General features: G+C 33.7%; 1 protein-coding gene across 1 annotated transcript; it reads left to right on the top strand.

Annotated features, from left to right (window-relative positions):
* The first annotated feature begins 3,941 nt into the window (after positions 1–3,941).
* Positions 3,942–5,153, top strand: LOC131857826 (cyclin-D4-1-like). The gene is made up of 4 exons (XM_059210562.1): positions 3,942–4,223; positions 4,408–4,494; positions 4,650–4,745; positions 4,935–5,153. The coding sequence occupies exons 1-4, from the start codon at positions 3,942–3,944 to the stop codon at positions 5,151–5,153; spliced, it is 684 nt and encodes a 227-aa protein (XP_059066545.1).
* The last annotated feature ends 19,177 nt before the right edge of the window (positions 5,154–24,330 follow it).

Genomic DNA, 24,330 nt, shown 5'->3' with positions numbered 1-24,330 from the left:
AAACAACAAAATATATAACAATATAATACAAACCTTCAATATATAATTTGTTTATATTATAATGTATATCTTATATATTACAATTTGTTTATTTATATTATTTATAAATGATATAAAACAAGAAAGCAAGGATAACTCTTTGTAATATATGAAAAAATCTGAAACATACAATTGTCAATAAGTTTTTAAATTCATATTAAATATATTAAAAAAATTTAAATAATTATATTCTAACATTAAAAATTTATAAATATGGTCTATTAAATTTTAAAATTGTCATATACAGACAAAATAATTAGAAAAAACTAGTCTTGAAAACAACTTAGGCCTAGCAAACTTGAAATTAAAAGATCTACCTTTTCCTTCCATAATCAGGAGTAGACATTTCATCCATCCCATCCACATGAGCCAAGATTAATGAACCATCATACCAAGAAAGCCATCCACTTAACACAATCTAATATCATCAATGATTAGATATTTAATTTCAATGGGGATGCAATAAAAAACCCCCCACCAAATGATATAATGTTGCTTAACACAAATATTAGCAAAACCATTAGCAAACTTATTGGCCTCACAAAAGACAAAATATTTTATGCTCTTCCAGTGAATTAAATATATCAATGCAATCAAGGATCAAACTTTTAATTGTCCAACTAGGGGCTTGACCAACCTTATAATAGTTAATAAAGTTTAGATAATCACTCTCTAATTTAACCTTTCTATAGCTATTATAGACTACCATTTTGATACCAATGTAGGGTGCCTTTTCCTTGATATAGTGTTTGCAATATATCCAATGTTGTTACAATTATAAAAAATGATATTAAAATCAAACAATAGAGAAACGATAATTTTGCTAACAAAGTTATTCCTTCTTATTCAACCCTTTCTACAATCCAAAAATTTATGACCAAAATGATTGGAATTAAAACAATAACTAGAAAAAGAATAATTGAACCTAGTATTGAATCCTTGTCCTCTTGATGCTTGTCTTTCAGATACCCAATTCTGTCTCTACACTTCAATGAAACCATCAGACATATTTCTAAATTTATTAAGTGGTCACAAATTTTTTATATCTCAAACTTCCAAAACCCTTATCTTTTAGATCATAATTGTTTGACTTCATAGGATGTTCAAGTACCTTTCCTTTCTGATACCATGTAAATCCAATGCCATTTTTTATATGTGGTGACCTCTAACAGTTGATTATTTGATCTAAAGTGTCTATAATCTTCCCAAAATTTATCTTTAGTTGACTATTTTCTTTTCAAGATCTCTTCTTAATTCCATAAACTCTACTTGACATGTTTCACAATATTTTTCTATGGTTAGCAGTCTCTCTATCAAAAATTATTCAATTTTCTTTGCTTCTACTTAAATCCTAAAATAAATGACTACCTTTTCAAGTTTATCAGTAACTTTGGCATTAGCCTTTAGTTCCTTAATGATTCACTTCTTCAATATCTTTATATCATTTCCATCACAAAGAAACTCACCCATAAGATCAACCTCATCATCATCATCATCATTTATGGACTTCATTCTAGTATTGCTAATAGGAGTCTCGATCAACATGAATAAAGCCTTTTTCATCTTTATTTTTGGAAGTTCCTAGATCTTCTTCTTCATCAAATAAATAAATATCCTCATTTACAATTAAAATATTCTAATCCTTTTAAACTTTTTTCTTCTTATTGAAAAAATAATTTTCCATTCCTTTGACCTTCATTGTTAGGATCCTTGTATAGACACTTAGCCATAAAATATGTTATGTCACTCCAAGTGAAACATTTAAAAGGTTATTCTTAACCTTATCCTTTCTAGAATCTATTTTTAATATTCTAACAATTTTTTCCTCCTGGGTAAAAGTACAAAGTTGTGTCACACTTTTATAAAGGAAATGGTCAATGCTGATTCAAATTTTTTGAAGTAAATCAATAGAAATTGAAATATATGTTTTGAATTTTGAAATGATGTAAAATAATAAAATTTATATTCTTTTGTCTATTTTATGTTTGTAATTTTAACAAAATTTTAAAAAATTATTTGAATGTAGTTTTTTATAAAGTAAACACCATAATTTAGATGTTGATAAAATGCTGAAATTGAAGTTACACAAGCCACCACACTTTAATTAGTAAATCTTCCTTTTTTTTAATCAATTTTTTTTGTGTATATTGATAACTTGAAACTTTAGTGTATGGATATATTTTTAACTATTTTTTATAAATATATATTTTTCAATAAATTTGAAAATTTGCGTGTGCTGAAATGTAACTCTTCCCAATTCCCACCAATTTTTTTCTTAATTATTTATCCAAATTCAAAAAGAATTATATCATCTTGACATAGATTCCTTTCTCTACTGCATCATATTTTTTTCAAAAAGTTTTAAATAAATTTTGGTATTTTTCCTTGACAAGATAATCAACCTTATATTTTAGTGCTGATGACCTACTTTCAATAAAAATAAAATATAAAATATAAAAAGCGATTAAAATATTAAAAGATATATATTTTTGAAAATTCACTTATAGATCTATAAAAGGGTAATTTTAAATTTCAAAAAAAAAATATTATTTATAAGAGGAGGAGTTGTTAAAACATCAAGGTTTTTTTTTTTTTTTTGTAAGTAGACCCAAAGTGGTATAAAATATACATGTAGTACACAATTCCAATTGGAAAATTTGTGGTCCACATATAACTTAACTATAATGAATGTAGATAGACTATATGTTTGACTAAAATTAAATATAGCAAGAGCATTAATGCTTCATGAAGAATAGCTCATCTAGCCATAGAGGAAAGCATAATACAGACAAATGATCGATATCGAAGGGTCAGGATGCAAATGGAGTGATCTCAAGGATCTAAGAAATAATTACCGCAGCCTTAAAGCATATAAGCAAAGGATAATTATGCCTTCAATCGTAGAAGGAGTGTCACATCATCATTACTAGAGTACCGTCACTTTGGTACTAATTGAGGAAGAGTTGGTGACGAAGGACATCCCAAAAAAAAAAGCAAATTCCTCTAAAAAAGCCAAAGCTTAAGCTTAAAAAGGCTATAATGAGCCTAGAAGGCTTAGAGAAGAAGATAAGGCGAACTCTAAAGGGATTCATAATATTTTATTCCTTTTAGTATGCAATGTATATGTAAATATTAATACCTATATATCCATGTATATATATTTCAGCTGTAATGATATATATGAATGCATGTCTATATACATATGCATATTCCTATATACCATTGCATACTACTAGTCATAAAATCTCATATATCATCTGATACTATATATCAAAAAATATATATATACATATGTATAGATATATGTATATATCTATGTATAATAATCATGGTTTATACATATACATATAACTCTATACTTTCTGTATATACCCATATTTATATATCTAGCAGGGTATATATAAGTTTTGGATTATATCTTGAATGCATAGTTATAGGTATATATCTATATATATGTTTAAGTAATATATATATATATATATATATGAGTGTATGAGTGGATAAGAATATATAAATTTATATGTATATAAATACATATACCTGTATATATTTGTATGAGTATGACTCTATATAAATCTGACTCCTATGAATATATGATTTATATTTGCCTATCATAATTATGGTCTATTAAATTTTAAAATTGTCATATACATTTAAAATTGACAATAATTAGAAAGACCATTAAATTCCATGGTCAAAATTGAAACTGAATTGAAAAGTTATGTTTCTAATACATTCTGCAGTGGATAGCTGGCATTTTATTTTTAGTTTCTGCAGATATATATGTAAACACAATGCAAGTTTGTAAGTTTTAGAAAGGTCAACCAATGATCTATATAACGCGGAGAATCTTTTATAGTATTTAGTGCAAATGGTAAAATTTGATGTTTGATGCTGCGAAAATGGCCCTTAACTTTGACTGTTTGTCAAACCTTCTGTGCGAGGAAGATGCAGATTGGGATGATCAGGTCACAAGTTCGAGCTTTCCCAAGGACAAGGTGGAGAATTTAAAGAGCATTGAGCTCGCTAGACTGCCAGATTTTCCTGTTGAAGAGGAGGAGATGATATCTTTGTTAGTGCAGAAGGAGAAAGAGCATCTTCCCTGGGAAGACTACGTTGAGCATTATCTAAACCTCGATTTAGATATCACGGCTCATCGAGAAGCAATCAACTGGATGCACAAGGTATATCAGAGCTGAGTCTCGAGAAAACTAAAATTTTGAATTTTTTTACAGATTATTAAGTTTATTTGCATAGTATTTAGATTACGCGGCAGTAAAAATAGGAATGCATTAACTCGAAGAGAATATTTTCTCTATATACAATTTGTTTTTCTCTATACGAATTAAGGAGTGGATTTAATTGCAGGTTAAAGTGCATAATAGTCTGAGTCCACTTACAACATACTTATCAATAAATTATTTGGATCGCTTCCTGTCAAGCTATGAATCGCAGGTGAAGCCTCGCTGCTACATTCTGCATTGAATTTTAATTATTATACTCATGTTAAAGGTTTCTTTGCGTTGATTACTACTACATTCTGCATTGAATTTTACTATTTTACTGTTAAAGTTTTCTTTGCGTTGATTTGTAATACTTTCGTTAAACAGCAAGGTATAGGCTGTCCGTTACAGTTATTATTGGTTGCGTGCCTGTCACTCGCAACGAAAATGGAGGATAAGGTTCCGCCGATTATTGATTTACAGGTAAAATAGAATCTCAGCTTCTTTACAAGGTTCAAGAATTTTCGATATGGTAAAAGCGGAGCCGTTATGATAAAAAATCAAGCCTTTCTATTTTCAACTTCTTTATGCGGTTCAAAAATTTTTGATAGAGTAAAAGTTGAGCAGTTATGATAAAAAGTCAAAGACTTTCTATTTTCAACTAATGTGCAGGTCGGAGGTGCAAATTTTGATTTCGAAGCTAAAGCAATATACGAAATGGAAGTCAAAATTCTAACAACGTTGAAATGGAGATTATGCTCCATTACACCTTTTAACTTCATTCATTACCTCTTGTTCACAGTCAAAGGCACCAGCGCTATGCCTCAAGACTTGATATCTCGAACAATCCAATCCCATTTTTCCCCCAAACTCTTAAACACTTTATTCTAGAACACCGTAAAAGTCCTAGCAGTGCCCCTGTTTTGCATGTTGGTCTTATCTAGCTCATTCATGAGCACTTTGCTAGTCTGTGTGCACCATCCAATCCCATTTTTTCCCTGAAATCTGATGGGTATGACACTAAAAGAATTTTGTGTTAGTCCCAACCAGTGCTAAGAGAGGAGGGGTGGATCAGCACTTAATCAAATTTTCACAATTTAACTTTTATCTTAAATCTGCATTCATCTAAGATCCAACAATATACTTAATCATTGGAGTAGAAATATGCAAGCATGAAAAGTTGATAGTGACACCAAAGAGTTATCTCGTGGAAACCCAATAGGGTGAAAACCATGGTGTGAGTAGGAACTCACAAAATTTGTACTCTTCTGGAGTACACCTGATTAAGAGCCATCCTTTTTAGGAGATACAAAGACACTTGTTAGGTGCCACCCAGTTAAGGGATTTTGTTCAAGGTCGGTTAGTGCCTTTACCCTATTAAAGGTAGCCTGATTAGAGGACAGAGAACATCAGTTAAGATGTCACCCGGTTAAGGGATTTTTACAATAGGGACTTGTTAATGTCCACCCGGTTAAGGGATTTATGTTGCAGTTGTTAGAAAGCAACAAATGGATGATCTGCTGAATTAGCTACTTGATAGCTTGATCAGATCTCAAAATGTATCACACTTTATACATACTGGTAGTGTCTTCTCTACACAATACCGATTTCCTTCTTACACCTTTGGCTCTTTACTCTGCCAATCACCTATCCTTCGGCACTGCACTCTGTTGGTTCTTTGGTCTTTGACTCTGCACTCTGTCAGTTCTCTAGTCTTCAGATTTGCACTCTATCGGTCCTCTGATCTTTGGCTCTGCACTCTTCTGGTTAACCACACATACACTCTATTGTGCTAACACCTCTTAGCACTTCCTTTTTCCTCTTTGCATCGTCTTCAACAAGTTCTCCTTGTTGCAAATTTCATGATAAAAAAACTTTTGAATGAACTCAACAACACTATATATATTTCCTGCCGACACTTACAGGCATTCCCTCAATCAAAGCAATTGTGGATTTCAAAAGATTTAGAATTCAAAAAACTCCCACTCTTTCTCTGCACGCCTTATAGAAATTATGCCAAGTGTCCAACCAATTCTGCCACCGCATCTTCCAAGGATAGAAACTTCTTAATCGTGTTCAGTCAAATAAGTGCAAACCAGAAAATCTACATGTAATTGTGCATTACTGCATGGTAACTGAAAGTTGACCTTACCAACATATGATTAGGCGTAGACACACATCTACCAGCTCATCCTTTACCACTGCAACTGAGTAACCGATCACCACTTCGAGATTTATGGTGATCACCTGTCTTCCTTCTGTCATATCGGTGTACTGGTATGTCATTGCAGTTCTACATTACCTGTTCATCCTTTGATTGTCGGTTTGTTGTGCTAGCACCAAATCTCTTCCCCTATTTACCAGTGAGTTACCGGTTTGTTAGAGTCAACAAGTTTTCTTACCTGAGTCACCTTTTGTGACTTCACCATCACCAAAGTGATCAATCTTCCTGAATGATAGATCGGTTGACTTATTTTATCTTTCCTTTAGCTGAAGTAACCTTTGATCATTCAAAATCAATGTTGTATCCATTCACTTTTTCTTACTAAAAAGTATCACTGCTCTACCTATACCACTTCACTGATTAGTGTCTTCACTGGTAAGTGTTGGACATCAATGACAAACCTTAGCACATATACCGGTTCTCTGGATTGACCAGTTTTGTCAATGCCAACAATCCAACAATCTCCCCCTTTGGCATTGATTGCAAAGACTTCAAACTCTGGCTAATTAGATGCATGTTTCTTCATCTTTGTAACAATCTAGTAATTCTGCCCTAAATGATGAATGAATATCTCCCCCTGTCAGTGATATTTGTCAATGCTCAAGTACTCTAAACATATCTCCCCCTTTGACAACAATGCCAAAGAGTCCATTTTGAACACTTACAAGACTAGTCCCCCTAACTGGAGTAGTCCACACTCATCAATCTAGTTGTTTTTATTTAAAAAGCTTGAAATCATACCAGATTAATGTAGAACCTTGTTTGCTTACTTTATTCAATGGAGGGGCATAACCCCCAACTTACTTGTGAGATATTCAAAGGTATTCTTCTGTAATGGCTTAGTGAAGATATCAACCACCTTCTCCTTTTTTGATATGTACTCCAACATCACTTCCTTTTCCTGAACTTGTTCCCTTAGATAGTGATATTTTGATGATTATATGCTTCGTTTTGGAGTGCATCACCGGGTCCTTGGATATGTCAATGGCACTAGTGTTGTGACAATGAATCACTACTGGTCCAACCACTTTTTAGATTGTATTCCTTCCAGCAGTTGCTTGATCCAAACTATCTTTGTGTAGTTGATTGCAACAACTACATACTCAACTTCAGCTATGGATTGAGAAATGCAGTTTTGTTTCTTGCTTGTCCAAGATACAATCCTGTCTCCGAGAAATAATGCACCTCCACTGGTGCTCTTCCTGTCATCAATGTTTCCAGCCTAATCTGAATCAGTGAAGACACTTAAACTGAAATCTCCCTTGTGTGGATACCAGAGTCCATACTCATCAGTCCCCTTTAGGTATCTGAATATTCTTTTGGCTGCCATCACGTGAGTCTCTTTCGGGTTTGCAAAAAATATGGCAACCAAGCTAACAGCCTCTGCTATGGACAACATACTGTAACTTAGTGATCATGGACCAGTAAAGTGTCTCATTTACTTCTTCAGCCTCATCATGTTTAGATAGCTTGCAACCTATAACCATATTCCTTCCATCTTCAAATGTAAACCCTTTTGGTTGCTCTATGTATACTTCTTTGTCTAACACCCCATTTAAGAATGCCGATTTGACATCCATTTTATAAACTTTAAACCTTTTATAAGTAGCATAGGCCAGTAAAATTCTGACCCCTTGCTGTCTAGCTATCAGTGAAGGTTTCTCCATAGTCTAAACCTTCTTCTTGAGAATAGCCTTTACAGACCAATCTCACCTTGTTTCTTATCACCTTACCGGTTTCATCCCTTATTTCTGAACACCCACTTGGTGCCTATGACATTTTTATTTTCTGGTCTGCGTACTAGAGTCCATGTATCATTTTTCTCTATTTGCTCTAGTTCTTCTTTCATGGCTTTGACCCAGTCATCATATTTTAGAGCCTCCTTTGTTGTTTTGGGCTAAAAAATGGAGACCATACACCCATTCTCTCTTTCTCTTCTTCTGGTTAGAACTCTTGCATCCTTGTCACCGACATCTCCATTAGCCACTTCAACTAGATCTTGTTTAGTAGGTTCCACCGGTACACTGTACTCAAATCCTTTATAGTCCTCTGGTTCACTCTTACTATCCTATTCATTTTTCTCATAGTATTCATCTACTCTAACATTTGCACTTTCCACAATCTTACCGGTCCTTTTGTTTAAACACTAGTATTCCTTGCTCTTTGTTGAGTAACCTAATAAGGTTCCCTCATCACTCTTGGGATCAAATTTTCCAGTGTACTCATCCCTTTTGACAAAGCACCTACTTCCAAATACTTTGAAATAACAAACATTAGGTGAGTATCCACTCCATAATTGATAGGGGATCTTGTTTGTCCCTTTCTTTACCTGTATCTAGTTCAGAGTGTATACAACAGTTCTTATTTCTTCTCTCCAAAAAATATGGGGGATGTCCTTCTGTATCATAAGAGTCCTTGCACAATAAATAAGAGTTATGTTTCTTCTTTCAGCAACTCCATTCTGCTGAGGTGTTCTGGGTGCAGACATTTGTCTCATAATTCTCTATTCCTCACAGTAGTTCATGAACTCTTGACAGGTGAACTCTCCTCCTATGTCTGATCTCAAGCACTTAAGATTCTTACCAGTTCCTCTTTCAACTTGAGCCTTAAATACCTTAAACATGTGAAAGGCTTCAGATTTTTCCTTCAAGAATACAGCCCACATCATTCTTGAGAAGTCATCCACAAATAACATTAAAATATTGGTCTCCATAGAAACTCTTGGTTCTCATGGGACCACATAGGTCAGTATGAACTAAGTCCAGCACACTTTCAAATGAAAATTTTTTACTACTGAAACTGGACCCGGTCAACTTTCCTAGTTGACACTCCTTGCACATAGCATTTTTAGGTTTTACTATGTCAGGCATACCTCTGACAGATTTTGCCTTACTATCTTTAGCTATGCTATCAAAGTTAACATGACACAATCTTTTCTGCCACAACCAATTGTCTTCAATCTTATCCACTAGACAATTACCTATGGTGGTGTCTAAATGAAACAAATTGCCTTTTGATTGTTTACCGGTGACAATCAGACTTTCAGATTTGTCATTAATTTTACATACCCCTTCATTGAACTCTAACCGGTAATCCTTATTGTTAAGTTGTGCGACACTTAAGAAACTATATTTTAATCTTTCTACCCAATAGACATCATCACAATTTGTCTTTTCATTCAAGGCTATAGACCCCTTACCTTTTACTGCACATGGGGCATCATTTCCAAATCTCACTATTTCTCCATTGCAATCCTCCATGCTGAGGAATTTTCTTTTTTCACTGGTCATGTGGTGAGTGTAGCCACTGTTGATCACCCATTCTCCACACTGGTTTGTGCTATAAATCAATGGCATTTCTCCTTCCTTTGTGTTATCCTCCTTGACTACCACAAATGCAATGCCATCTTCATCAGATATCTCTGATTATTCATCAGTGACTCCTTCTGCAAGATAACATTCCTTCTTGCTCTTGGCCTTGTAACTTCCTGAAACTATCTTTTCTGTCTCTATCATTGTCAGGGCATCTTGAAGCATTATGACCTATCTTATTACAAGAGAAGCACTTTAAGGGTAATTTACCTTTAGCTCTTGGCAATATTCTTGCCAATAGAGCTTTAATTTCATCTTGCTCCTATTCCTCAAAGAGAAGATTGTGACTCTCATGAGAATGACCAGTTCTAGTAGTAGAACTACTACTAGTTTCTTTCCTTCTCCTTGTTAGTTCATGCATCATGGATGCTTTGAAAGCAGCATCAATTTTCGGCACACTATTGTCATAATTACTCAACTCAAAACTAGTTAACTTACCGATCAGTGAGTCAAGAGTTATATTGACTGTCCCCAATGATCTGAGTTCCTGGATAGTAGAGACCCTTATTGCATATTGTGGTTGCAGAGTTCTTAGGATTTTGCTAACCACATCATCCTCCTCGAGCTTTCCTCCTGCACTTTTAATGGAGTTTACTGCATCCTTTATCCTCTTTCTATACTTCTCTATGTTTTCACTTTCCTACATCCTTATCTCATCATATTTTCCTCTCAGGCGATCTACTTTGACCTTTTGAATGTGGGGATCTCCCCCATAGACTATCTTCAACTTGTTCCATATCTGAAAAGATTTTTTCAAATCTTGTACCTCAAAAAATTCATTATCTGAAAGATTTCTAACAATCGGATCCATAGCAATAGTATTATCTTGCCTTTCCTTTATCTAGTCCGGAGTAAGATTCCCTGAAGGTTCATTGTATTTTGTGATCACATGGTTCTTGTAGTGTTCACCTAGGGATCTTAGATAAAGTTTCATTCTTCCACACCATAAGGTGTAGTTCTCCTTAGAGAACTTAGGACCCTCCTTACGCATCATCTTGGATCTCTCCCTAAGCCAGTTAAGATTCTTCTGATTATAGGGACCTAAAGCTCTAATACCAATTGTTAGTCCCAACTGGTGCTGAGAGGGGAGGGTTGAATCAACATTTAATCAAATTTTCACAATTTAACTTTTATCTTAAATATGCATTCTCCTAAGATCCAACAATATACTTAATCACTAAAGTAGAAATATGCAAGTATGAAAAAATGACAGTGACACCAAAGAGTTATCTCGTGGAAACCCAACAAGGTGAAAACCACGACATGAGTAGGAACTCACAAAATTTGTACTCTTCTAGAGTACGCCCGGTTAAGAGTCATCCCTGTTAGGAGATACAAAGACACTTGTTAGGTGCCACCCGGTTAAGGGATTTTGTTCAAGGCCGGTTAGTTCCTTTACCATGTTAAAGGTAGCTTAATTAGAGGACTTAGAACATCAGTTAAGATGTCACTCAATTAAGGCATGTTTACAATAGGGACCTGTTAAAGTCCACCCGGTTAAGGGATTTATGTTTCTATTGTTAGAAAGCAACATATGGATGATCTGTAGAATTAACTACTTGATAGCTTGATCAGATCTCAAAATGCATCACACTTTATACACATCGGTAGTGTCTTCTTTGCATAGCACCAGTTTCCTTCTTACACCTTCGGCTCTTTACTCTGTAGATCACCTATTCTTCGACGCTGCACTCCGACGGTTCTCTGGTCTTCAACTCTGCACTCTGTCAGTTCTTTGGTCTTTGGCTCTTCACTCTGTCGGTCCTCTGATCTTCATCTCTACACTTTGCCAATCAACCACACATACACTCTACTATGCTAAAACCTCTTAGCACTTCCTTTTTCCTCTTCTCTTCACCTTCGGATCACCTTCAACAAGTTCTCCTTCTTGCAAGTTTCACGATCAAAAACTTCTGAATGAACTCAACAACACTGTATACATTTCCTGCCAACACTTATAGGCATTCGCTCAACCAAAGCAATTGTGGATTTCAGAAGATTTCAAATACAAAAATCTCTCACTCTTTCTCTACACGCCTTACAACAATTATACCAAGTGTCCAACCAATTTTGCCACTGCATCTTCCAAGGATAGAAACTTCTGAATCATGTTCAGTCAAATAAGTGCGAACCGGAAAATCTGCATGTAACTGTGCATTACTGCATGGTAACTAAAAGTTAACCTTACCAATATATGATTAGGCGTAGACACGCATCTACCAATTCATCCTTTACCACCGCAACTGAGTAACCGATCACCGCTCTGAGATTTATGATGATCACCTATCTTCTTTCTGTCATATCGGTGTACCGATATGTCGTTGCACTTCTACATTACTAGGTCATCCTTTAATTGTCGGTTGGTTGTGCTAGCACCAAATCTCTTTCCCTATTTACCAGTGAATTACCAGTTTGTTAGAGTCAACAAGTTTTCTTTCCTAAGTCACCTTTTGTGACTTCACCATCACCAAAGTGATCGATCTTCCTGAATGATAGATCGGTTGACTAAATTTATCTTTCCTTGAGCTAAACTAACCTTTGATCAGTCAAAACCAATGTTATTTCCATTTACTTTTTCTTACTGAAAAGAGTCACCAATGTACCTATACCACTTCACTGATTAGTGTCTTCACAAGTAAGTGTTCGACATCAATGACAAACCTTAGCACATATACTGGTTCTCTGGATTGACCAATTTTGTCAATGTCAACAATCCAACAATTTTTCTAAGGGAAATTTTGATTGGGATTTGGACTAGGAAGAGGAAGTTTCTCCTCCCCCTAAAAAGACATCTAAAAAAGCCCCTTTTAGTAGGCCTTCAGATAAACCAGAAACCTTTGTGAGAACCTTCTCCATGGCAAAAAAGAAAATGAAAGCCTCTTCAAAGAAAAAATTGGTGTCTTACTTTGAGGACTCGTTGGGTGACCCTTCTGATACTTCTTGTTCCCCTAAAGATTCCCTTTCCTCCCACCTTTCTATTGATAGAGAGAATAGGCCAAGATTTCCAAAAGACCTCAAACCGGATGAAGATTACTTTAAATTGGTCAAGGAATCTCCTAATGATGTGTTGGCTATTGCAAGGAATAGTGCAGTAGACTTTTTGAGGGTTTTTAAATGGGCCTTTCATGAATCAAAGACCTTAACCTAAAGAACAGGGCAACAACTAGTAAACTAGAGGAGTTGGTTGATAAAGAGAAGCCCCAAAAGATTGTAGGGGCAATCTAGACAGAGGAGGCAAAGCTATCCTTGGTTGAGTGTCTACAGATCATAGTGGAATGTATTGATAAAATGAAAAAAGAAAATGAGAAGAAAATCTTGCAGCTTGAGGGGGAAGTTAGCAAAATCAAGGAATCCTTGAATGCTAAATTGTGAAACAAAGTCATAAGATCATCAATAATTGTGCGGCCGCAATGAAGATGATGGTGGAGAAACTGGAAAGATCCTAGCACATCACCCCTGATTGTGGACCTCGATGCTGATAGAGAAAAAGACCAGAAAGAGGATTCTTGTTCGTCCAAGAGAACCAAAGCTAATCTGAAAAGAAAGGCGGAGTCCTCGAATCAGGAGCTTTAGGATCTGAAAAGATCAGCCCAAGAGATGAATAATCTGGAGATTGAGATAGCTGAGACTATTAAGTCTTTAGGTTAATGCTTTTCTGGCTTTAGTTCTTATTGTCTTTTTATCTGGTTTGCTGACTTTTTGTATGTTTGACAACTTTTCTGTGTTGGTGAACTTAGACTATTTATTTTAAATATTTTTCTATAACCTGGGTGTTTTGGGTCCTTTTAAAACCCTCTATTTCCCTAATCAAAAACATATTGTGTAGCTTTGCTGATTGATGGCTTACGTTGGGATGATTGATGGTTGCCATGGGAATGGATAGGCAATATTAGGTTATTCTTAGGATATAGTTTAATATTAAGGAAAAAAAAATTTAAGATTGGCAAATATTTTTCTTTGGTTTAGGATTTTAAATTATTAATAATATATCATTAAAATGATTTTATCGCATTTATCGAGTTTATTATATAGTATTAAATTATTTAATTTTATTTTGAGTGTAAATTTTTAAGTGTGAAATCTTTTTGAAAATATAATTACATAAATAATTTCAAAGTTTTCTATGGATAATATTATATAAAAATTGTGTAGTTATTAATATAAAAAATCTATTTTAGACATCTTTATTAACGACATATTTAAGGCATTATGTTTGATGATGTAGGCTTGAAGTTGAGGTTTAAGTAGTGAGTGTCTAATAAAGTGCTTGTAACCCTTCACACCTACATCATAGCCAATGAAGATTCACTTAATTAACTTGTTCTCTATTTTTATCTCTTTTCACTAGGCACACAAGCATATGCCTCACAAAAAAAGACTCTAAGATGTATCATTCAGGGCTTATTACTAGACCATGCTTCCATGGGGATCTTTTCAGCAAGTGCAACTGTATGAGATTTTTTAATTAAATAATATGCAGTGGCTACCGCTTTTTCTAAGAACTTTTGTTCAAGGCTATCACCACTTGTCATAATCCTAGCACTTTTTATTAATGTTCTATATATCCTTTCTACAACTCTATTTTTCTATGTGGTATATGGAGTTTTCTTATGTCTCTCAATCTCATGGTCCTTACAAAACCTATCTAACTCTACATAATAAATTTCACCACCATGATTATTTGTCAAACACTTAATTTTTCTACTAGTCTAGTTTTTAACCAAGGATTTCAATTCCTTAAATTGACTAAAACATTCATATTTACTTCTAAGAAAATACAAGAATTCCCTTCTACAAAAATCTTCTACAAAAGAGACAAAGTACATAGATCTACATAATAAAGGAATCTTAACATGATAGAAAATAAATTAGAGGAATATAGTCCAAAACCATCTTCTCAAAACTAGAATAGAAAGAAACGCGATGTTGTTTCCTATCTATACAATGTTCACAAAATTCAAAATTGAGATTACAATCATTAAGGCCTTCAACAAAGCTTTTATATTTTAGGGCTCTTTTCACCAATGTGGCGAAGTCTTTAGTGCCATAAAATTATTTTCTTTAGTGGGAGCTTCATCTCCAAAGCATTAGCACCCTTAGGTACCCATAAAGAACAACCATTAGATATATATACCATAGTCTTCTTCTTTGTAGGATCTGATGATGAGGATGAATAATCTAAAGCCCTTTTCTTATCTACTTTATAAAAGTACTATTACGCTAAACCATACATGCATCTAGATTATACAAGGTGTCAATCTGAACACCCTTAGTAAGCACCACAAAGCCTCTAGTCATATTACATCCACCACTTTAGAAAATAACTTGTGCATGCACATATCACCTAGCTTTCTTTCTAAAAGTAGTTTCCATACCAAACTAGGGATATGTAGCACACCATAAATCCTCTTCACTCTGCCATCAAAGAATTGGATCCTAAAACTTCTATGGCTAAAAATCTTCATGTGATAATCATCACTGAGATATACCTTCCCCCTCATCTTATTACTTTCAGAATCAACCATTACAAGAGGCTATGGGAGAAAAGAAGCATTTGGACAAATAAATTATATATCTTCTTATTCTTATATTCCCACGTGTATGGAAAAGGCATCAAAATAATCTTGAGACAATTTATCAAAATCAAAGATAATCTTTTGTTTTTTTCTTATCCTCTATATATAATTTTCAAGAATGACCATATTTAAACTATACTTCCAACATTTTTCCTTGGAATTTTCACTAGGAAACTTAACTCTCCCTAGAGACTTATATTTGACTTTCTTATTCTTCTTCCTACCTTTCTCCTTTGTTATATATGATAAATTAGGTTGTCCTTAGCTATTTTAGAATATTTTATTCACCTATATTTAGATAACAATATAGAAACCGCATTCTCCATCTTGAAAGTGGTTGTTTTACTTTCAATGACCATCATATTGTGATTCCATGAGTCTAGAAAATAACATAGCATAAGCATGCATTTTTCTTTCTCATCAACCTTTATACCAACAAAGTTCAATTGTGCAACCAACATATTGAATGCATTCATATGATATGCAACAGACCCTCCTTCCTCCATCCTCATAGAATACAACTTATTTCTTAGGAAAACTTTTTTTATCAAGGATATACCCTAATAAATATCACCAAGCTTCTTATAAAGCTAAAATGTAGTCCTCTTTTCATGGATATTTAGAAGCATAGAGTTAGCCAAATAGTATCTTATCAAACATTTAGATTTTTTATCCATTCTATCACAAATATCTTGAGTTTCTTTTTGAGGTTTTGATCTAGATATTACAACCCACAAATCTCTATATATGAGCCTATCATCCATCTTGATTCTCTACAACTTAAAATTACCCCCTTAAAAAATCTACAAATTTATTCTACTAGACATGCCTATCATCTCAAACTTACAATAGTCTTATGAAACCATTCTCTCCAAAAATCCCACTCAAACAATATTTGCACAAAAAACCCTACAACCAAACAAGGATAACAAATTTGGCTAGACTCTAATACCAACTAAAAGGAAGATAGAGTGGAAAAACAACCTTCTTATGTAAAATATTATAGGATAGTAAATGCAAAAATTTCTTACAAACCAATAATGATTATCGATTTAGATAAATAAATAAAAATTAGTTTGAAATGCATAAACACGCAAAAAAAATTAACATTAATTTATGTGGGAAAACCCTTTTGAGAAAAAAAACCATAGACCAAAGAATAAATAAATTGTATTATCTGTGGTAATGGTTATAAAAAAATATTCAAAGAGTATGCTCTTTCAACTATAGGTACAAAAACAAATATTTCTATATTGATTTGATAGCATAATGATGTCTCATAAATAATCAACATCTCATACAAAACAACTAATGTAGCCTAAATTGCACTTAAAATGGTTAGCCATGAAGGATTTAAGAAGGTATGGCTGGAGACTGATTTGTTAAATATAATAAATTGTTTGAACAAAAAATCTCCTCCTAGTTGGAAGATTAACCATTTAATGCAGGAATGCTTTGAAATGATGATGAAATTTGAGGCTTTTAAAATCTCACATGTTTTAAGGGAGGGTAATAGCCCAACTAACCACATGGCTAATCTAGATGTGGTTAGAGATGATGAAAATTGGTGGTAGGAAGGGGATTCCTTTCCATTCTAGTTGTGTGAGTTGGCGATGAAGGATGCCAAAAATATCTCTTCGCTCGAACATTAATGATGACAGATCACATGTGTAGACCTTTTCATAGAAAGGAGTGAAGGTGAGTTTCCAGATTGTTCTTGTGTCTCTGTTTGTTTTGCATCGGCCTGAAACATGGTTTTGGTGTCATTTGAAAAAATTACAGTAGTAGTATCACAATGGTGGGAGAAAAAAAAAGAATGGAGTCATCCTTGTGTGAGATTTGGGTGAAAAATGAGGAGGTCTGGAGGGAAATTATGGATGGGGGAATGGAGCACTTTGTTCCTAAAACTTCATAGACAGAACCATCAACTCACAGATTTATTTGTGAGTAATTGGGATAATGGAGTGTTGTGTGTGTATGGGGTAGAGCTCAAAATCAATGAATCCTTCAATGCCAAGATTTCTGGGCTCAGTATGGAGGGCAGGAAATTCTTTAGGGAAGGAAGAACTTGGAAGAAGCCCTCTCAATTTTCTATGAAAAATAGTATGAAAGAAGAAGGGTTAAGAAGAACTCGGATGCCGGCTACAACTAGCCGGACCTTCAAAGTCTCTCGGTGGACATAGGAGAATTCATAATGAGGTACATAACCCTCGATGGCCACTTTGCTAGCATATTCTCTTACCATTTCACAATTCTGAATTATTTTAGGCATGACAAAAGAATTTCCATTCCGTTTTACTTGTTATCTTCTTTGGAGTTATCTATTAGTAAGAATTCTAAGAATGAGGATAATTTGATTCTTCATGAGGTTTTAATCCTCCAAATCATGGAGTATACAAAGGCCCATGAGGTTAAACCCTCCTCTACTATAAAACACCCTAAGTCTTTAGCTATCCAAGAGGTGCATGATGTATCGAATACGAAGTCTAACGATTTAGTAGGTGGAAAGGCTATGAACTAGAATGATGTCTAGGTATTGAATGACTCAAATTATAAACCCTCAGAGGATGAGGGTCCCCTGAAGAAGACCACTCTTGGTACTAGCAGCAATAGAGAAAACCCACCTACACGGGCTGCTAAAAATAAACCCCCTGTTTCACAAAACCCACATCTTGGGCCTACAAAATCTAAAAAGAATAGACAACTGGAAAAAAGGCGGTGAATCTTGACAAGGAGGATAATGAAATATAACTTGACATCCTCCTCAATGTGGACCTCAATGAAACTAAAGATGATGAAATGGATGTTGATAAGTTATTGGGGAAGTCACTAATGTATTAGGAAAAGTGTTTCCAATGGTTTTTGGGAGAAATTAATATTCTTAAATAGGGGATTAAAGATATCATTACCACTTTCACTAAGATTCCAACTCCATATAAGACTAATGAAGTGCTAAAGTTATCCCAACAATTTGTGAAAGATATTAAGATCAAGAAGACTAGACATGAGGTGAAAATTGATAGGCTGGAGAAAGAAATACAAAAACTAAAGAGAAAACTAAAGGGTTTGGTGGAGGTTAGCAAGGAAGCCATGCATAGTAGTGTCGAGGGTCTCAAAAGAGTCAATGAGTAAATTGCCATGCAAATGGAGCAGATGACCGAAGCCGAGAGATCCCTAGATATCAACTTGACTAAGATGAACCAGGAGGTGCAGGCGTCCATGGGACCATGTTCCAAGACCAGGAGAAAACATCAGGTAACTAGTAGTTTGAGGTTCATTATGGAGGAACTTGAGGAGATCAATAATAAAGTGATCCAAAAGAATGTTCAGCTTATGAAATCTCTTTCTTAGCTTGTTTTGTTTATACGTCCTGTTTAGGTCTATTTTTTGTGTTTTTTTGTTCTGGGGTAAATCCCCTATTTTTGTAGCTTATTAGTGGCTAGTTAGACTCTGGTTATTGTGCTTAATTTTTTGTTGGAATTTGGTTTCAGTTCTCTGTAATACCCATTTTATCTTATTCAAAAACTAATGCACCAACATATTTATAGATCCTTTTACATGAAATATATGTGCCCATTGTTTTCAAAACCATCTCCCACAACTATATAGACAAATGGTGTCCAAAACAACAACTTTCCATGTTCATGACATGTTGTCAATATAACTTTCCCAACCACTAACACTCGTCATTCCAAAATGGTAACATTTTGTATACAACAACACTAACATCATAGAAACATCCCAAATCCTCATTTGGGTGTCCAAAATACATAAGGCTACTTGTTAAAATGAACTCATCATTGATATAGAATGTTTCATATTAATTCTTCTTTACTGGCATGTTTTGACTTAGCAATTTCCATATCCCACCAAGAGTTAACTCCACACCATCATGCCATGTGATAACTAGACACTTCTCCCAATTATTTACAATACCTTTTGCCTAGACTGAGCACTCTTATGATACATGTCACTATTTTTTTAATCTCCAATTTACATTTGAGAATGCATCTTTCTGTTGGGTCCCACAAAGCGATATGCAACTATAGAAACATAACTCTTAGGATATAACAAATAGAAAATGCATGATGGGATTGAAAAATTAAACAATTAATTCATGTTGGGACTCTCAAAGATGGATACATCTTAATCAAAAAAAAAAGTACGATTTTATCAAAATTCAATGTTTTTGACATTTTCCACACATCAGACATTTGCATTGTAAAACACATTGAAATATAAAGTGCCAAAATTTGGGAGGTTATTACACTTAATAAAATTTGGGAGTTGCGAGACACAACATAAGTTCCTATTTTGTGTGTTTCTATCATGGATCCTAACATTTCTAAGTTGGCCCCACACACAAAAAAAAATTGTGGTGCACTAAGGTAAAACAATTACATCAACGTAAGACAAATGGACTAGATGCTACAATCTAAACAACTAGAATTCACAAGTGCATATAAGGAATTTATTTACATAAACACATTTCATGAAGCTATGAACATCATTATTCTACACATTTTAGATAATTTATAGTTTCACATAGTTAATTATAGCACCCCTTTGGATATTTAAGATAAGTTAGAATAACTTGTTTTGAGGTATTTATGAGTTTAACACACTACAATTAGAGACTGGACTCACTTCTCTATCTTCTAACTCTCTTCCCTCAATTGAGGATTACTTAGTAAATTTCATGTCCCTTTCATCTCTTGTGCATGGATGTGGAAAGACTAAAACCAACAAGGAATACATATTCTTAATTTTGTCTAAGATAAGAGGCTCATACCAAATATTTGTGTCTCCCTTCTATTCCTCCATAAAATCCTATTAAAATAATTTTAACATGCCTAAAATAGAGAAGATTTATGATAGAATCACTAGAGAAGAATCCAAGTTGAATTTAATAGGTATTGTTCCCTCTACAAGTCAGACACTTATAAAACCGTGTAGGGATAAAGGTAAGACAAAATTTAAAATAAAATAGAGTCTACACCAACAAATGAGACTAATTTCAAGACACGAGACAAGTTTGATATAAAATAAAATTTTACATCAAAGATCAATAAATGGTCATCAAAAGGATACAAGAGGAATGGAGAAGGGCCTTGCAACTACTATGGGAAAGAAAATCATGACCATTTACATTTTTCTCAAAGGATTAGAGCCTTAGTCTAGGGTCAGTGCAAGAAGTTGAGTCCACTTTTTGGCCAAAACGTGGAAGTGTTTTCCCTGATTTTCAGATTTTATCTCATTTGAGCTTAAATTTTGAAACACTTTGAGATTGAATCTTGGAAAAAGTCAGGAATATAAAAGATATCCCTCTGAGTTTAATTTCCAAATATGTAATTTATTTTAATACCCACATAATAAAAAATAACTTTTGGAATGCAGTTCAAAAAACTATGTTTTAAAAATGCATGTTTTAGGACCATACCATGCATGTGTACGACACACACTTTTTGACACAATTAAAATTATTTTCTCAAACCGTTTTGGGAAATGGTTTGTAACACACTGAAGATTGATGAGCATATTTTTGTGTATTTTTTTTTTAAATATCTTATTTTTAATTATTTTTTTAATGACCGTAATTATCTTTTTTAAAATTTGACGTGTATGGCCGACATAATTTGACGTAAACTTAACATTTTTTTTTAGTTTTTTTTTAAATAGAAAATAATTTTGTGTAGATTGATGACATATACTTTTTTTTTTCAAAATTCATTAAAATAAAAAAGTTATTAAATTAACAAAATTAGTTAATATTTCAAGTTTATGGACCCGATTTAGTATAAATTAAATGGAAAATAGTTAAAATAATAAATTTTTAAATAAATTTACATACTTAGAATATAGATATTATAATCTAAAATGGGTTTTAATTTCATATAAAAATTCTCTAATTACAAGCACGTAAACTATTTCAGAAGGTCATATTTGTGCTTTCATTCATGGAGATTTGAATTTGCAGGTCCATGTCTTAGGTGTGGCCATCTCAGGCCTAATCCCAAGCCAAGTGGCAGGTTGTGGAATGAACTTCCATAGAATGGGCTCCCATTTTCAAACAAGGGCGACTTGTGAAAAAAAAGGGTAAAATATGATTTAGAAACGGGGGCTCGTTTATTTTCTCTTCTGGCCCCCGTTACCTTTCAACTCAACAACTCAAAGCATAAACGGGGTCTTATTTTTTTAAAACGGGCCCCCATTTTTAAGAGTGCATTTTCCAACGAGCGGACTTTCGCGAATTTGTGACTCATTACCTTGCAATTTCCCTCTAGGCAATAAAATAACACGATCTCACATTACCCACACCTTCTAACTGTCAAGCACTCATAGCTAGAGGTTTGAATTCATACAATTTAAATTGGATTTTTTTTACTTTGGAGCATCTCACCACATTTACATGTTACATGATTACCTATAGAATCTTACACATTATCCTATATCATCTATTTCAATTGGAAATTCTTCATAGATACTCATTTTCAGTTTCAACATTGTTACTTGAAAGATGGTTGCATAAAGGTTGTACTTTAAGTATCCAAAATTTCATCCAATATTATCTCCATTTACCATATTTATCATACTAGAGAAGGGAAGATAGTTAAGTTTACTTTAGGGGTGAACCCACAATAGTGGGTTACACTTTTTTGGATGAAAGAAATTGACTCTTTTATCCAAAACTCAATTTTATCCACGCTCTATCGAAACCCCCTTTCGATCAAATGCAAAAAACACATTTGATTGAAACCCCCTTTCGCTCAAATCCAAAAAAGTGTTTAATACAAAATTTGTAGCAAGGGGGTTCAATCGAACCCCTTTGAATAGAACATATGTTCTATTGAACCTCCTTGTTAGAGATCTGCCTCCTAAACTCTCCTGGCTTCTACAAATTTATGGCCTTCGAAGCTCAAATTGGGGGCTCAAATGGATGAATTTTGACAAACCCAAATACATGATAGTAGTACTTAAAGAGAGCTTTCCAATGATTATTATTTTAATATATATTGAGTTTATTATGATTTTTCTTTTTTTTTAGATTAACTAAACATAGGTTTCACACCAAACATCAAGTTCTGAGTTCAGTGCTTATGGAAAAATAGTAAACAAGTGAAAAATGTCTATACAATAGGTATTGATTTCCTCTTTCCAACAATAATAATAATAATTTTGATACATACACAACAAGTTACGGGCGGTGAAATGAACAAATGTCAAGAGTACAATTAACTCGATTTCAAAACTTCATAAAATATGAAATATTGAAGATAATGTTATGAAACCAATTGCAAATATTATATATGAATGCTATAAAACTAAATTCTAAATAATCACATTTCCATTTTAGAAAAAAAAGTTATGCCATACCAAATGAGTATCACTCTTTAAAAATGTTGGTTTTTGTAAAAAACTAGTTTTCAAGGGAGATAGAAAAATGGAAACAAATTTATTCAAAAAAAATTCAAATAAATATATTTAGAATATATACACAAAATTTCACAAATCACTAGTTCACATCATCTACAAATTCCTTAGGGTTTAGCAGTAATAGGTGTTTGAATGTGAATTTTTTTAATGAAAATGACTATTCTAGTGTTAAAGTTGGCAAAAAAGTGTAACCCACTATTGTGGGTTCACCCTTAGATGTTGTAGTTATTCAAGAAATTTAGGATCTACTCACATCACCCACATAGACTTGTTAACTTGTTAAGTTAAATATGGAATGAGAAGTTGGGTCACCTAAACTATATATATCTTAGACAACTTAGTGTAGAATAGATGACACCTAGACTCCCTTAGGTATCTTGCATAGATGGGATTTGTCAAGGTTGCATCCTTGAAAAAAAGCATCAAGATCCCTTTCCTACATATGGGTCTATCTCACCACACCACCTCTATACTTTGGTAAATTCATAGTTATATCATATCATCTCCAATTTATTTTTTGGGATCCAAGTATGTACTTATGTTCATTGATGATTTCTCTTACCAAACTTTGGTGCACTTTCTTGAGTATAGGGGTGGTACATTTCAAAATATCAAGACCCAATCATATTATTTTAATCATAAAATTCACATAAATGAATGGATGGAAAATTATACACTTCATTCTAGGTCTATAAATTGATCATTTTGGTCTAAAGAAATCAAATACACTAAATACATATAGGATAAGACTCCCCAAAAGGTAGTCCAAGACATTACTCTTGAGGATGTTTGCTCTAAAACCAAGTCTAGTGTTTCCTTGTTTAGGGTATTTTGTAGTAAGACTTGGGCATTCATACCATATGATCCAAGTAAAAGAAAACGAAGTAGAAAACTAAAAAATTTACAATTGTGAGTTACTTGAGAGGAAATGAAGGCTTATAGTCTATATGACCCATGCACTCAAGAGATACACTTTAGGAAAGATGACAAGTTTAATAAATCCTTCACCCATAGAGACCCTCCATTTTCTACAACACTACCTACCTTGATCTCATCCTATTAGATAGAGCACTGGTCTTTAAGAATGTTTTTTATCGATGACTTGGTCATGTTGATCCACCACCATCACCATCTTCACAACTTACCCTATCTACTATTCTTATTTTTCCCAAGTCGGCTAAGCATCTATATAAGGAGGTTGGATCTTTAGTTGGTGATCCCAGTACTTCTCTTTCCACACATTCACAAACTTGTGGTAGTAGTATAAATTTAGTCATGTAGTATTTATTGATCCACAAAGTTTTTCACGGGCTTCAAGAATCCCATAGTGGCACAATATCATGGCTCGTCGAGAAGCAATCAGCTGGATGCACAAGGTATATCAGAGCTCGGTCTAGAGAAAACTAAAATTTTGAATTTGGTTACAGATTATTAAATTTATTTGCATACTGTTTAGATTATTA

Source organism: Cryptomeria japonica, chromosome 8 (assembly GCF_030272615.1).
Source record: "Cryptomeria japonica chromosome 8, Sugi_1.0, whole genome shotgun sequence".
Taxonomy (NCBI): Eukaryota; Viridiplantae; Streptophyta; class Pinopsida; order Cupressales; family Cupressaceae; genus Cryptomeria; species Cryptomeria japonica.
This window is presented reverse-complemented; position numbering and strand designations above follow the sequence as displayed.